At 51.0% G+C, this 11,643-nt stretch overlaps 1 protein-coding gene across 3 annotated transcripts; it reads right to left on the bottom strand.

Moving 5' to 3' along the window:
- Window positions 1-1,159: 1,159 nt before the first annotated feature.
- LOC128420602 (retinol dehydrogenase 11-like) lies at window positions 1,160-11,263 on the bottom strand. Of its 3 annotated transcripts, none has more exons than XM_053402269.1 (6): window positions 10,984-11,262; window positions 8,854-9,093; window positions 6,501-6,590; window positions 5,097-5,312; window positions 3,234-3,343; window positions 1,160-1,441 (listed from the first exon to the last, which is right to left on the bottom strand). In XM_053402269.1, the coding sequence occupies exons 1-6, from the start codon at window positions 11,135-11,137 to the stop codon at window positions 1,226-1,228; spliced, it is 1,026 nt and encodes a 341-aa protein (XP_053258244.1). In that variant the 5' UTR covers window positions 11,138-11,262; the 3' UTR covers window positions 1,160-1,225. The 3 variants fall into 3 exon arrangements, with proteins under 3 accessions (XP_053258244.1, XP_053258245.1, XP_053258246.1); XM_053402270.1 differs by having other exon boundaries at window positions 5,124-5,312; window positions 10,984-11,259; XM_053402271.1 differs by lacking the exon at window positions 6,501-6,590 and having other exon boundaries at window positions 10,984-11,263.
- Between the last annotated feature and the right edge of the window lie 380 nt (window positions 11,264-11,643).

Below are 11,643 nucleotides of genomic sequence, written 5' to 3' on the forward strand. Positions count from 1 at the left end.
AGACCCCAAACAGTCTCCGAAACCTGGCCAGGTGAGGGGAAAACCAGAGCAAGCGTCCAGGATTGTTGCCGGTGTAGCACCTGCTTGTGGTGAACGCTTAGCTGGAATGAAATATTCAATGCAGCAATAGAGAAATTAAAATAATAATTTATTTGTCGGACAAATAAATGAGAGACACCGTGGTATATGGTTACCAAAGCTCTGCCCACTCCAGCCCTGATGGTCAGCACTTATATTTCCTCAATCCAGCCCCCTTGCTCCTCCTTTGGCTGCCTCTGTCCAATCAGCCTGGTTGAAATTCCTATTGGCTGTTTGCTAGAACCAATCATAAAAGATACACCTATTTCCTATTACCTTTTATGGGAGACAGAGAGCTATATTTTCTTCTATTTATAAATGGCAAATAAGTAGCCATATATCTTACATTTACCTCGACCAGGCACCTTAATTACCAGATAACCTTTTGGCCCCTCTTGCCCTATTCCCTGCAAAACAGATGGCTAATGGTTCTAATTTTATCTTAAACAGAGATCTTGGGTTTACCTCCTCATACACCATCTATGAAAGATCTCCTACTTTAAGCAGAGGTCTTTAAGCAGAGGCTTGACAACCATATGTCAGGAGTGCTCTGATGGTGTTTCCTGCTTGGCAGGGGGCTGGACTCGATGGCCCTTGTGGTCTCTTCCAACTCTATGATTCTATGATTCTATGAAATAAGAATCTAAAATAGTTTTTTTAGAAGAAAGGGAACTTAGTAAAAGCTAAGCTAAATTCTCAGTTCTCTAAAGCTTCAAAGCAGTTTCAGAGAGCTGCTTTGCCTAGTCCAGCTGCTGTTTCTATTTGCCCTTTTAACCTTATGAAAATGTGGCTCAAGTCTCTAATGGGAGGCACAATAATTCTTACTATTTACCAACTCTTAATTGTGTTTTGCAACTTGATTATTCTGTAATTTGTATGGTCAGTGTGACCTTTTGCTCCTAGCCTGTAATTTCCTTTTACAACCCTGAGGCACTGCTATAGATCAGGGGGGCCCTTGATCAAGAAGATAAACAGCTGCCAGAGTATGGTTTCTGCCTGGCATGAGAGACACAAACATTTACAAATATATTTTTTTAAGCTCATTTTAAAATACAAATCTTGATCCGATGCCTCACTGGCAGACATGAGTCCTGCCCTGGCACCCTAGGGAGCAGCGTGAATCCCTGCTTCCTTCTCGCGGGCCGGCCTAGGCCACCTTGCGGCTGGCAGGCTCCCTTCCGCCATCATCCAGGCCCACCAGCTTCTCCGAAGCCTCCCAGAGCTTGCGGCCAATGGCGGGGTCTCGGGCGAGGGGCGAGGGCAGTGCCAGTCTGCAGTCGCTGTCAAAGTACTTCCCCGAGATGCCCTCCACTTCCTCGGACACAGCGCAGTACGTGGTGCTGAAGGAGCCCTGCGTTGGCGACTGGGGAGGAGGCAAAGAAAGAGGGTCAGCCAGCTCCACAACACGGAGGCGTAAAGTTGGAAGGGACCCCCAAAGGTCATCCATCCCAACCCCCTGTAATGCAGGAATCACAGTGGAGGAATCCGCTTGAAAGCCTCCAAGGAGAGATGGGCCACCCATTTCCGAGGGAGTCCCTTCAGTCGGAATCTCCTCTCCTGCCGTTTGGAGCCATGGTTTGGGTCCTGCCCTCTGGAGTCGCAAAAAGAAGGTTTTCTCCATTCTCCTTGGGGGGGCCCTTATTTGGAGAGGGCTCTGCACCTTCTCCAGGCTAAACACCCCCAGCTTCTGTTTTGTATGCTAACGCCCTGGGTTAGATGTCCTGCGGCAGCGGTTCTCCACCTGTGGGTCCCCAGATGTTGTTGGACTACAACTCCCATCATCCCTGAGCTCTGGCCTTGCTAGCTAGGGGTGATGGGAGTTGTTGTTCAACAACATCTGGGGACCCACAGGTGGAGAAAGGCTGTCCTGCAACAAGAATGGCAGGTGAGAGGCGGTGGGAGAGAGGCATCCTTGCCACTCAGGGATCCACCTGCAGGCAGGTCCCCCTCCCTCCCTCATCTCACCCCGGGGCAACAACATGAAGGGAGGGGCAGAACAGATAACGGATAGGAATAAACTGCCTCTGTTGGAAGATGGGATGCAACTCAGCTTGCAGAAAAGGGGTAGTTCAAGCTCTGGTTTTCCCAGTAGTGATGTATGGAAGTGAGAGCTGGACCATCAAGAAGGCTGATGGCCGAAGAATGGATGCTTTTGATTTCTGGTGCTGGAGGAGACTCTTGAGCAGGGGTCGGCAACCTACAGCCCATGCGCCACAAGCAGCCCATGGGGATTGTTTAACCGGCCCACAAGCTGCCCCCAAACTGAGCCTCCCACTCAGCGAGTCCCTGCGTGCTGCACTAAACTAGCACAGCACAGCACGGGGACTCACTTCCGCGGTGCCGAAAATTGCGTCTGCACATGCTCAGACGCCAGAAATTGCAGCACCAGGCTATCACGCATGCACGCAATCCAGGCCATGGAGGGATCTCTGCTAGAGTGAACGGGCCCAGGTGAGGTAAACCTTGCCGACCCCTGCTCTGGAGAGTCCCATAGACTGCAAGAAGATCAAACGTCTCCATTCTGAAGGAAATCAGCCCTGAGTGCTCACTGGAAGGACAGATCCTGAAGCTGAGGCTCCAATACTTTGGCCACCTCATGAGAAGAGAAGACTCCCTGGGAAAGACCCTGGTGTTGGGAAAGATGGAGGGCACAAGGAGAAGGGGAAAACAGAGGGCGAGGTGGTGGGACAGTGTTCTCAAAGCTACCAGCATGAGTTTGACCAAACTGCGGGAGGCAGTGGAAGACAGGAGGGCCTGGCGTGCTCTGGTCCAGGGGGTCACAAAGAGGCGGGCACAACTCAACGACTAAACAACAGAAGGCAGATGGAGGGGGCCCCGAGAGCTTGGTGTCGGACTAGAACCTGTGAGAGACCTGAGTTCAAATCCCACCCTCACTTGACACTGGCTGACTTTGGGAATTGGCGAAGTCTCTGCCCTCGCTGACATTTGCATTTCTGGTTTCCTCGGCTTTTTTATTGTATTTATTTTTGCTCTTTTATCCCACCTTTTTCTCCGAGGAGCCGAAGGTGGTGCGCACGGTTCTTCTCCCCCTCCTCATTCAATCCCCGCAACGACCCTGTGGGGTAGGCCAGACCCTAAGGCTCTGAGAGGCAGCGACTGGCTGCCCCCGAGGACCAGCCTCCGTCCCGTCTCACCTTGAGGAAGAGGATGCCCACGAGATGGAAGAGGAGGCGAACCCACCAGCTGTAGTTCTTCATGATCTCCGTGTGGACGATTCCTGGGCTCAGAGCATTGACGGTCACTCCTGCAAGGGAAGCGGGTCCTCAGTCACCGAGTGCCAGGGCAGGGGGCACACAGCCCCCAGGTCTGCCACCCCTGGCTGGCAGCAGGGCAGATCTCTGACTGGATCATTACAGAGTGAGAGATCTTGAGCAGGGGGCAACCAGCCTGGGTCCGTGTGCAAGAAAAGTCCATCATTAGAGCAATCCAGAAATGTGAACATTTTGGGCCCCCACCCTCCCACGCTACATGGTCCAAGCGTGCTGGTGTGATCCACCTTAGAACACGAGAAGAGCCTGCTGGATCTGGCCAAGGGGGGGCATCTACACCAGCCTCCCGTTCTCTCAGTGACCATCCAGTTGCCCCAAAGAGAAGTAATCATATGTTTCCAAGCACAATTCAAAGTGTCGGTGCTGACCTTGAAAGCCCTAAACGGCCTCGGTCCAGTAGACCTGAAGGAGCATCTCCACCCCCATTGTTCTGCCCGGACACTGAGGTCCAGCTCCGAGGGCCTTCTGGCAGTTCCCTCCCGGCGAGAAGCCAAATTACAGGGAACCAGGCAGAGGGCCTTCCTGGTAGTGGCAAAATAACTACCAAACCTTGAGAAGACATCTAAAGACAGCCCTGTTTAGGGAAGCTTTTGATGTTTAATAGGTTATTGTATTTTAGTGTTTTGTAGGAAGCCGCCCAGAGTGGCTGGGGAAACCCAGCCAGATGGGCAGGGCATAAATAATAAATTATAAGTATAATTATAAAATAACTATTATTATTATTATTATTATTATTATTATTATTATTATTATTATTATATTTCTACCCTGCCCATCTGGCTGGGTTTCCCCAGCCACTCTGGGCAGCTCCCAACAGAACATTAAAAACAGAATAAAACTTCAAACATTAAAAGCTCGAAGTCTTTAAAGCTCTCAATGGCTCTGCCTCCTCGGCTGGAAGCCGCAATGCCCTGCATCCCAGTTGCTGGAAACAGCAGGAGGGGAGAGTGTTGTGTTCGAATCCCGCTTGCGGGTTTCCCATCCTGGGCACCTGCTTGGCCACTGTGAGAGCAGGAGGCTGGACTGGATGGGCACTGGGCCTGATCCAGCAGCCAGACTTTTCTGATGTTCTTCCTCAGAAAGTAGGGGGCTCTCCTTCCTTGGGTGCTTCCAAGCAAGGATTGGGGGGCCATCTCAGAGATGCATTGCAGGGGGTTGGACTACATCATGCACCCCCCACCTTTGGCCCTCCAGATGTTTTGGACTACAATTCCCATCATCCCTGACCACTGGTCCTGTTAGCTAGGGATCATGGGAGTTGTAGGCCAAAACATCTGGAGGGCCAAAGGTTAGGGATGCCTGGACTCTACTATTCTAGAATTCCCACCTACAGGGCAGCCCCTCAAAGGTAAAGGTAAAGGACCCCTGGATGGTTAAGTCCAGTCAAAGGCGACTATGTGGTGCGGCCCTCATCTCTCAGGCCAAGGGAGCCGGCGGTTGTCCACAAACAGCTTTCCGGGTCATGTGGCCAGCAGGACTAAGCCGCTTCTGGCACAACGGAACACAGTGATTGAAACCAGAGCACACGGAAGCGCCGTTCACCTTCCCGCTGGAGCGGTACCTGTTGATCTACTTGCACTGGTGTGCTTTCGAACTGCTAGGTGGGCAGGAGCAGGGACCGAGCAACGGGAGCTCACTGCATTGCGGAGATTCGAACCGCCAACCTTCTGATCAGCAAGCCCAAGAGGCTTAGAGGTTTAGACCACAGCGCCACCCACGACCCCTAACCGCGAGAGGGAAGGGCAGTGCGCTGACCCGTCCCCTGCAGCCTCCGGGCCAGCTCCACCGTGAAGAGGACGTTCATGAGCTTGGTGCTGTCGTAGGCCTTGCTGACGTTCTTCGGATACTCCTTTCCGCTCAGGAACTGGACGTTCGCTTCCCCCGTCTGATGTCTGAAGGAGGAGACGTTGACGATGCGCGAAGGGGCCGAGGCCTTCATGGCATCTGTGGGGTTTGGGGGACACAAGTAGGGGACACAAAGGGTGACAGGCTGGTAGGTAGAGAAGAATGGCAGATCAAGGTGATGGATTATGCTGAAATGGCTAAAATGACCAGAAGAATCAGAAATCAGGAAGACCACAATTTTAATTGTGGAACAGGGAACCTTGATAATTTATCCTAAAAACCACTGTAAACAGTTAAAATCTTTGGTAGGATTGGAATAAGACTTGTAGTTTAATGGTGAATTTTGGACACAATGGAGAGGTAAAAGATTTGGATTATCATAAAAGATGCAGCAGGAAATGATTAACAACAGGACCTACAAAGGAGGAAAATCCAAGAGATTATTGGAATCTTGTTTCTATGTTGTATGTTGGATATGGGACTGCAAAAGTTAATCTGAAAAACCAAATAAATATATATATATTTTTAAACTAACACAAAAAGGGTGATGGGCTGGAGCAAAGACCCTCCTCTACCTACTGGTTAACCGGGAGGGATCGGGGCTGGGCTCAGCCCCTGCCCCGCAACACCCACTTCTCTCACTGCCCCCCAGCGGCTGCTTCCCCAAGCAGCACCCACTTCCTTAGCGGGGAAGAGTTCCCATAGCTCGGCGGTTGACACCCAAACTTTTTTGGCCCCCCACTTGATTCCATAAACTCAGCCCCAGCAACCCCTTCTCCACCTACAAAAAAACCGTTATTCTTAACATTATTTTCTAATCTGTTTTAGTGTTTTAATTGTTTGCTGATGTAATTTCTCCTCGATTTTCTTGTTTCCTCTTTTCCTAATCTGCTGTTTTTCTTCTTTTTACAATCAAGCGGGGAATATTTTTTATTAAATAAATAAATAGCTTGGAAGAGCACTTGGCACGACCCAATTGTATTGATTACGCAATAAAATTCAAAACACGAACCAATTAATTCCACGCTTATTTGAAACCCAATGAAATCTGCTCCGTTTAATTAATTTAAGAAAACGGAGGCACTTGATCCAGCAATGCAAGTTTTTTTCAAAGCCTGATACTCCTTTACACCTTTGGCGACCCCCTAGGGAGAACCCCATCCCTCCAGGGGACTATATCCCTGCCCCACTTTGGGAATCACTGCTCTAGATGCCTCCCGAATCCCCACAGATAACCCTGGGGGTCAAGCTATGGGACTGAGAGGGGGAAGAGATGCGTGGCCTTACCTAGAAGCAAGTTGGTGAGCAGAAAGTGGCCCAGGTAGTTGGTGGCAAACATCAGGCTCAGTCCCTCGGGGGTGACCGTGAACGGCAAACCTGGAGGGAGAGAGAAGATGGGGAGCAGACTGACAGACAGACAGACAGCCCACCTGCCCAGGTGGCAAGCGGGGCTGGGGCTGACACCCTCCAGCCCAAGGTGCTCCTTCCGCTCCCTGAAATGGGCACAAGTGAGGTCCTTGCCCAAAGTCTCCCCTGGGGCAGACACCAGGAAAGGCACCAGCAGAGAGAGAGGCAGTGTGGTGCAATGGTTAGAGTTGGACTAGGACAGGGAGGCCGGAGTTTGAAACTCCACCATTTGACCATGAAGCTCCCTGGGTGATCTTGGGGGCCAGACACTACCTCTCAAGGTTGTTGTGGCGATGTCATGAGGAGGGGGAGAACCAGGGCTGGATCTAGGTTTGATACGTCCCTAAGCTACTGAAGGTAACGGGGCCCTTTACATGTCCAGTTGTCCTTTGTCAACAACAAATTGTCACTGTTTTTGTGTTGAATATATGCTATATGCCTGGGGTCAGCAACCTTTTTCAGCCGTGGACTGATCCACTGTCCCTCAGACCATGTGGGGGGGGGCAGACTATATTTTGGAAAGGGAAAAAAATGAACAAATTCCTATGCCCCACAAATAACCCAGAGATGCATTTTAAATAAAAGGACACATTCTACTCATGTAAAAACACACTGATTCCTGGACCCTCCACGGGCTGGATTTAGAAGGCGATTGGGCCGGATCCAGCCCACAGGCCTTAGATTGCCTACCCCTGATCTATGGTGATTTATGGACCTAATTGGTCCATACACAACACAACACAAAACACTGTTGCTGTCTGTAGGTTTTATTTTATTTGTTTTTTATCTTATATTTTGGAAATGTACATCCAGGTGTTTTTCCCTTTAATTTTTTGGGGGCTCCCAAGAGAGTGGGGCCCTAAGCTAGAGCTTGTTTAGCTTATGCGTAAATCCGGCACTGGAGAAGGACGGATGCTGCCTGGAGCTCCTCGGAGAGGGAGGTGAGACAGGAAAGGAAACAGCAACAGCAGGAGAGTTTTGCTGCTGCTGGATCAATCCAGGCGGGGTCCCGGGAGCCCAGCGAACCTCTTTTGAATTAATTTTCTAATGAATGATTTTAGAGTGTTTTTATTGTTGTTAGCCGCCCTGAGCCTGGCTTCGGCTGGGGAGGGAGGGATATAAATAAAAATTATTATTATTATTATTATTATTATTATTATTCGCAGTGGCTTTGACAGGGGTCACCGCAGGAGTCTTTTGGGCAGCACCTGAAAGAGCAGAGAATGGATCTCCGCAGAAGCCAGCTTTGGTGCTCCAGAGAATCCACCCTCTTGTCTTTCAGGCGCAGCAAGACGCTCTTCGCTGTTGTTTTGCGCCGTTTGCAAGAGCGGCCGCTGCCGAGGGATGCTCCGCGGAGGATGACAGGTGAGGCGCGCAGGGGACGGCTGTCCTCCCCTGCTTGTACCAGAGTGCTGCTTGTCCACACTTGCCTTGGCGGACCAGCCCTAAGAAGAGGAGGAGCCTCAGGCGGCAAGGAAATCCCAACAGGAGACTCCCTCAGTGTCAGAGTGGCAAATTAAATTTTGCGAATATATTGAACTAGCCAAGATGACAGCGTCGAATAGAATGCAATCAAAACAAAAATTAAGAAAGGAATGGAAATGGGTTGAAGAATATATTGCACAAAATTACTTCAAGAGAAATTTCTGGATAAGTACTGATTGAGTTCATTAAGCTAAGATGCAATGATTTTAAGATAGAGGATTGCTAAACGTGATGAAGAACTACAGCGTTAAAGTTTAAAGGTAGCCAGAAGGATATCGTGCATGTGGGTGAAGGAAGTCACATTGGGATTTGGGTAAATGGTGAGTTGGGTATAGGGTTAGATGTGGGGAATATACAATATAATGGAAGTTATGTATAGTGCTGGAATTGTACGGTAACTAACATGTTAAATAGATAGATATAGATAGATAGATAGATGATAGATGATAGATAGATAGATAGATAGATAGATAGATAGATGATAGATAGATAGGAGATCCCAAGAGGAAACCAAGAGGTGCCTTTGCTTAGGTGCTGGGGCGCCCTGCTGCGCTGTGGGTGCCTCCCGGGTTTCCAGAATCGGGGCCAATCACGCTTTGGTGCAGGCAGCACAGTCCTGCCGTCCAAGCCCCCAGGAGCAGAGGCTCTGTGGCTTCCTAGCGGCCCCTGGAGAGGATCCGCAGGCGAGCAGGGGTCCGATCCGGCGCCTCGTGGCTCCTTCCGCCGCCCGCCCAGCCCCGCCACTTACCTGTGGTCCCGGCGTTGTTGACCAGGATGTGCAACCTCCCCTCTTCCTCCAGGAACTGCCGGGCGAAGTTCCTCACCGAGGCCATGGAGCTGGTGTCCAGGATGCGCAGGTGGACGTCGGGGTTCCCGGTGGCCCTGCGGATCTCCTCCACGGCTGCCGCCCCTCTCTCTCGGCTGCGGCAGGCCAGGATGGTCCGGGCATTCCTGCGCGCCAGCTCCAGAGCCGCGCACTTGCCAATCCCTGCAGCAGAGCCCGGGGGCGAGTCAAGGACCAGGACCGCGCCGAAGCCCCTCACCACCGCTTCGTGGGTCTCCCCCTGGCCCTGACCGGCTTCCCTGTTGCTCTGGGAACCCGACCCGACCCAGCTGGCAGCAGCAGGAGCAACCAGACTCGCCCTTCTGCCCAGATCCTGCTCACCTGCCCCGGGGGTGTGGGGGTTCCCTGGGAAAGCCCCCAGGGGTCGGTGGGTCTGGCTGTCAGCCAGAAGGTCGGTGGTTTGAGCCCATCCAGGGACGGCTGTGGGCAGGATTCTGGCACTGCGGGGGCTGGACTAGACAGAGGACCCTCGGAGTCCCTTTCAACTCCGCAGTGCTATGAAGTCCGAAGCCATCAGCCGCAGGCCAGATCACGCCACACACACCCCAGCCCCATTGTTTCAGGGGGGCGGGAGGAAGGAGGGCGCACGCAGCAACCCACGCAGGGCTAAATCAGAAGAGGCTGCTGGATCCGGCCAAAGGGAAGCCACCCAGTGCTGAGTCCAGGTCTCACCCTGGCCAACCAGGTGCCTATTATGGGAAACCTGTAAATAGGATTGGAGCAGCAGAGCCCCCTCCGCTCCTGGGGTCTCCAGCAACCAATACGGTACTCAGAAGCTCTGCTCCCTTCAGCCCTCGATAGCCGTCTCTTCCTCCTCCAGGCATTTTATTCTATTTTATTATTCTATTTTTATATATCTATTTATTTATTTAAACTTCTTCATTTATTTAATTTTGTTTGCTTGAAATAATTTTAATTTGGTTTTACTTGTATTACAAGTATAACATTATAACAATACGAACATCCATCTTTACAGATTCCTCCGAATTTCTGGACTTCCCGCCTTCCCCTCCTCCCCGGGTCCGCCGGGCATTTTAAAGGCTTCTAGGCTGGGGGTCAGGCAGGCTGCCTCCTGCTGCGAGAGCCAGTTGCGTACATAGTTTTGCGTACATAAGCTGCAACATTCTCTCTCTCTTTCGCGCGCACACACAATTGCACAATGGCGCAATGGAAGAACCGCAGCTAGATCATACCTGACAGGTGTCCCTCCAGCCTCTGCTTCAGTTAACCCTGAAGTCCCACTTGCGTGGTGGTATAATAATACTGTATTAGGGTGCGCCTACTTTAAGTGCCAAGGAAAATGCATGTCCATGCAGACATAACCCACAAGTTCAGAACCACTAAAAAACATCCGAAACACGCAAGAACTGTGTGTCGAGATTTCCACATTGCGGGCGCTTGGACTATATGAAACTCGGGGTTCCCTTCCAATTCTATGATTAATGACCCCCCAGAATCTTGAGCTGAGATTCCTGTCTTGCAGGAGGTTGGAATAAATGATTCTTGGCAGTTCCTTCCAGTTCTGCAATTCTAGGATTCTGTTTTCCGAAGCGTTCAATGCCCCCTTAATCCCTTTGCGCAGCCCCGATAAGCAGGTAAAATCTGTTGTGTATTGAGTCAAAGGATTTTATATCTGTATTATTATTGTCTGTATTTGCATTAAAGTAACTGCCTTTTGGTTCCAGAGGGTACAGCTACTATTGGTTCATTCAAGCTGCTGTATTTGGATCCTCTGTCTTATTGGTTTCCTCCAAAAGGCAGGACTGTGATTGCCTGATATTGTCCCCTCCAAAATGTATCCTTTCTAGCTAGTTCCCTGTCCCTATAAATGTAGCTCTCCCCTCCTCAGTTCTCAGTCTTGTTTGCTTAAATAAAGAAGTGTTACTACAGAACTGTCTCCAGCATATTATGTCAAGGGAGCTGAAATCACAAACCCCACGTCACAACAGTAAAATCTACCGAGTTGGGGGTCTGGGGAGGGGTCAAGGCTTAAGGCCACTGGCCCTTCAGCCCCAGCACATCTTGCGGACTCACCACTGTTGGCTCCGGTGACCACGGCGGTTTTGCCACGCAGGTCCACGGGACACGCCGCAGGTCTCCACGCTGCCCTCCTTGCCCAGAGCACCACGGACAGGACCAGGGTGCAAGGCACCCAGAGAGGGTGCCAACAGAGGGCGAGAAGCTCCATGGGGCCCCGCGCGTCTCCCAGAGACACAGCAAGTTCTGCCGCCCGGCAGCCGTTCCCTGCAGCTACTCTTCCCCAGGGCGCTCCGGCCCGACGCTCCGCTCCGTCGCCTGCAAAGAAAGGGAGTTGCCAAGGTGTGCCAGCTCTGCTATTCCGGGCCAGAGTTCTGGTTTAATGAACAGCCAGCTTTTCCACTGGGCAGGGAGCCAGCAGCGGGTGGGTGCAGGTGTTGGGTTACCTTGGGAAATCCAGCCAGATAGGTGGGGTATAAGTAATAATAAATTATTATTATTATTATTAGGTGTTACCTTAGGAAAGAAAAGGGAACGGAGAGCTTCCCCCGTCAGCGAAAATTCCCCTTTCCCCACAAAGCTCGGTATTAATATCCTTGGCCACTTTGCGGCAACAATAAGTGTTATCGGCATTGCTCTAGTTTCGAAATTTTTATTGACATAATATAGTCTTTTATTGCGGGTACTCCTTGCGCCCCTGGGAGGTTCAGCTATAGG

This window comes from Podarcis raffonei, chromosome 9, assembly GCF_027172205.1.
Source record: "Podarcis raffonei isolate rPodRaf1 chromosome 9, rPodRaf1.pri, whole genome shotgun sequence".
Taxonomy (NCBI): domain Eukaryota; kingdom Metazoa; phylum Chordata; class Lepidosauria; order Squamata; family Lacertidae; genus Podarcis; species Podarcis raffonei.

Bases quoted from the DNA above. Each gene is read 5' to 3' on its own strand.
- LOC128420602 (XM_053402269.1), bottom strand. From the start codon at position 11,137: ATGGAGCTTCTCGCCCTCTGTTGGCACCCTCTCTGGGTGCCTTGCACC. The intron at 9,094-10,983 runs GTGAGTCCGCAA...GCTCTGCTGCAG, and splicing joins GGTCACCGGAGCCAACAGTG to GGATTGGCAAGTGCGCGGCT. The intron at 1,442-3,233 runs GTGAGACGGGAC...CCTCCTCCCCAG, and splicing joins TGGGCATCCTCTTCCTCAAG to TCGCCAACGCAGGGCTCCTT.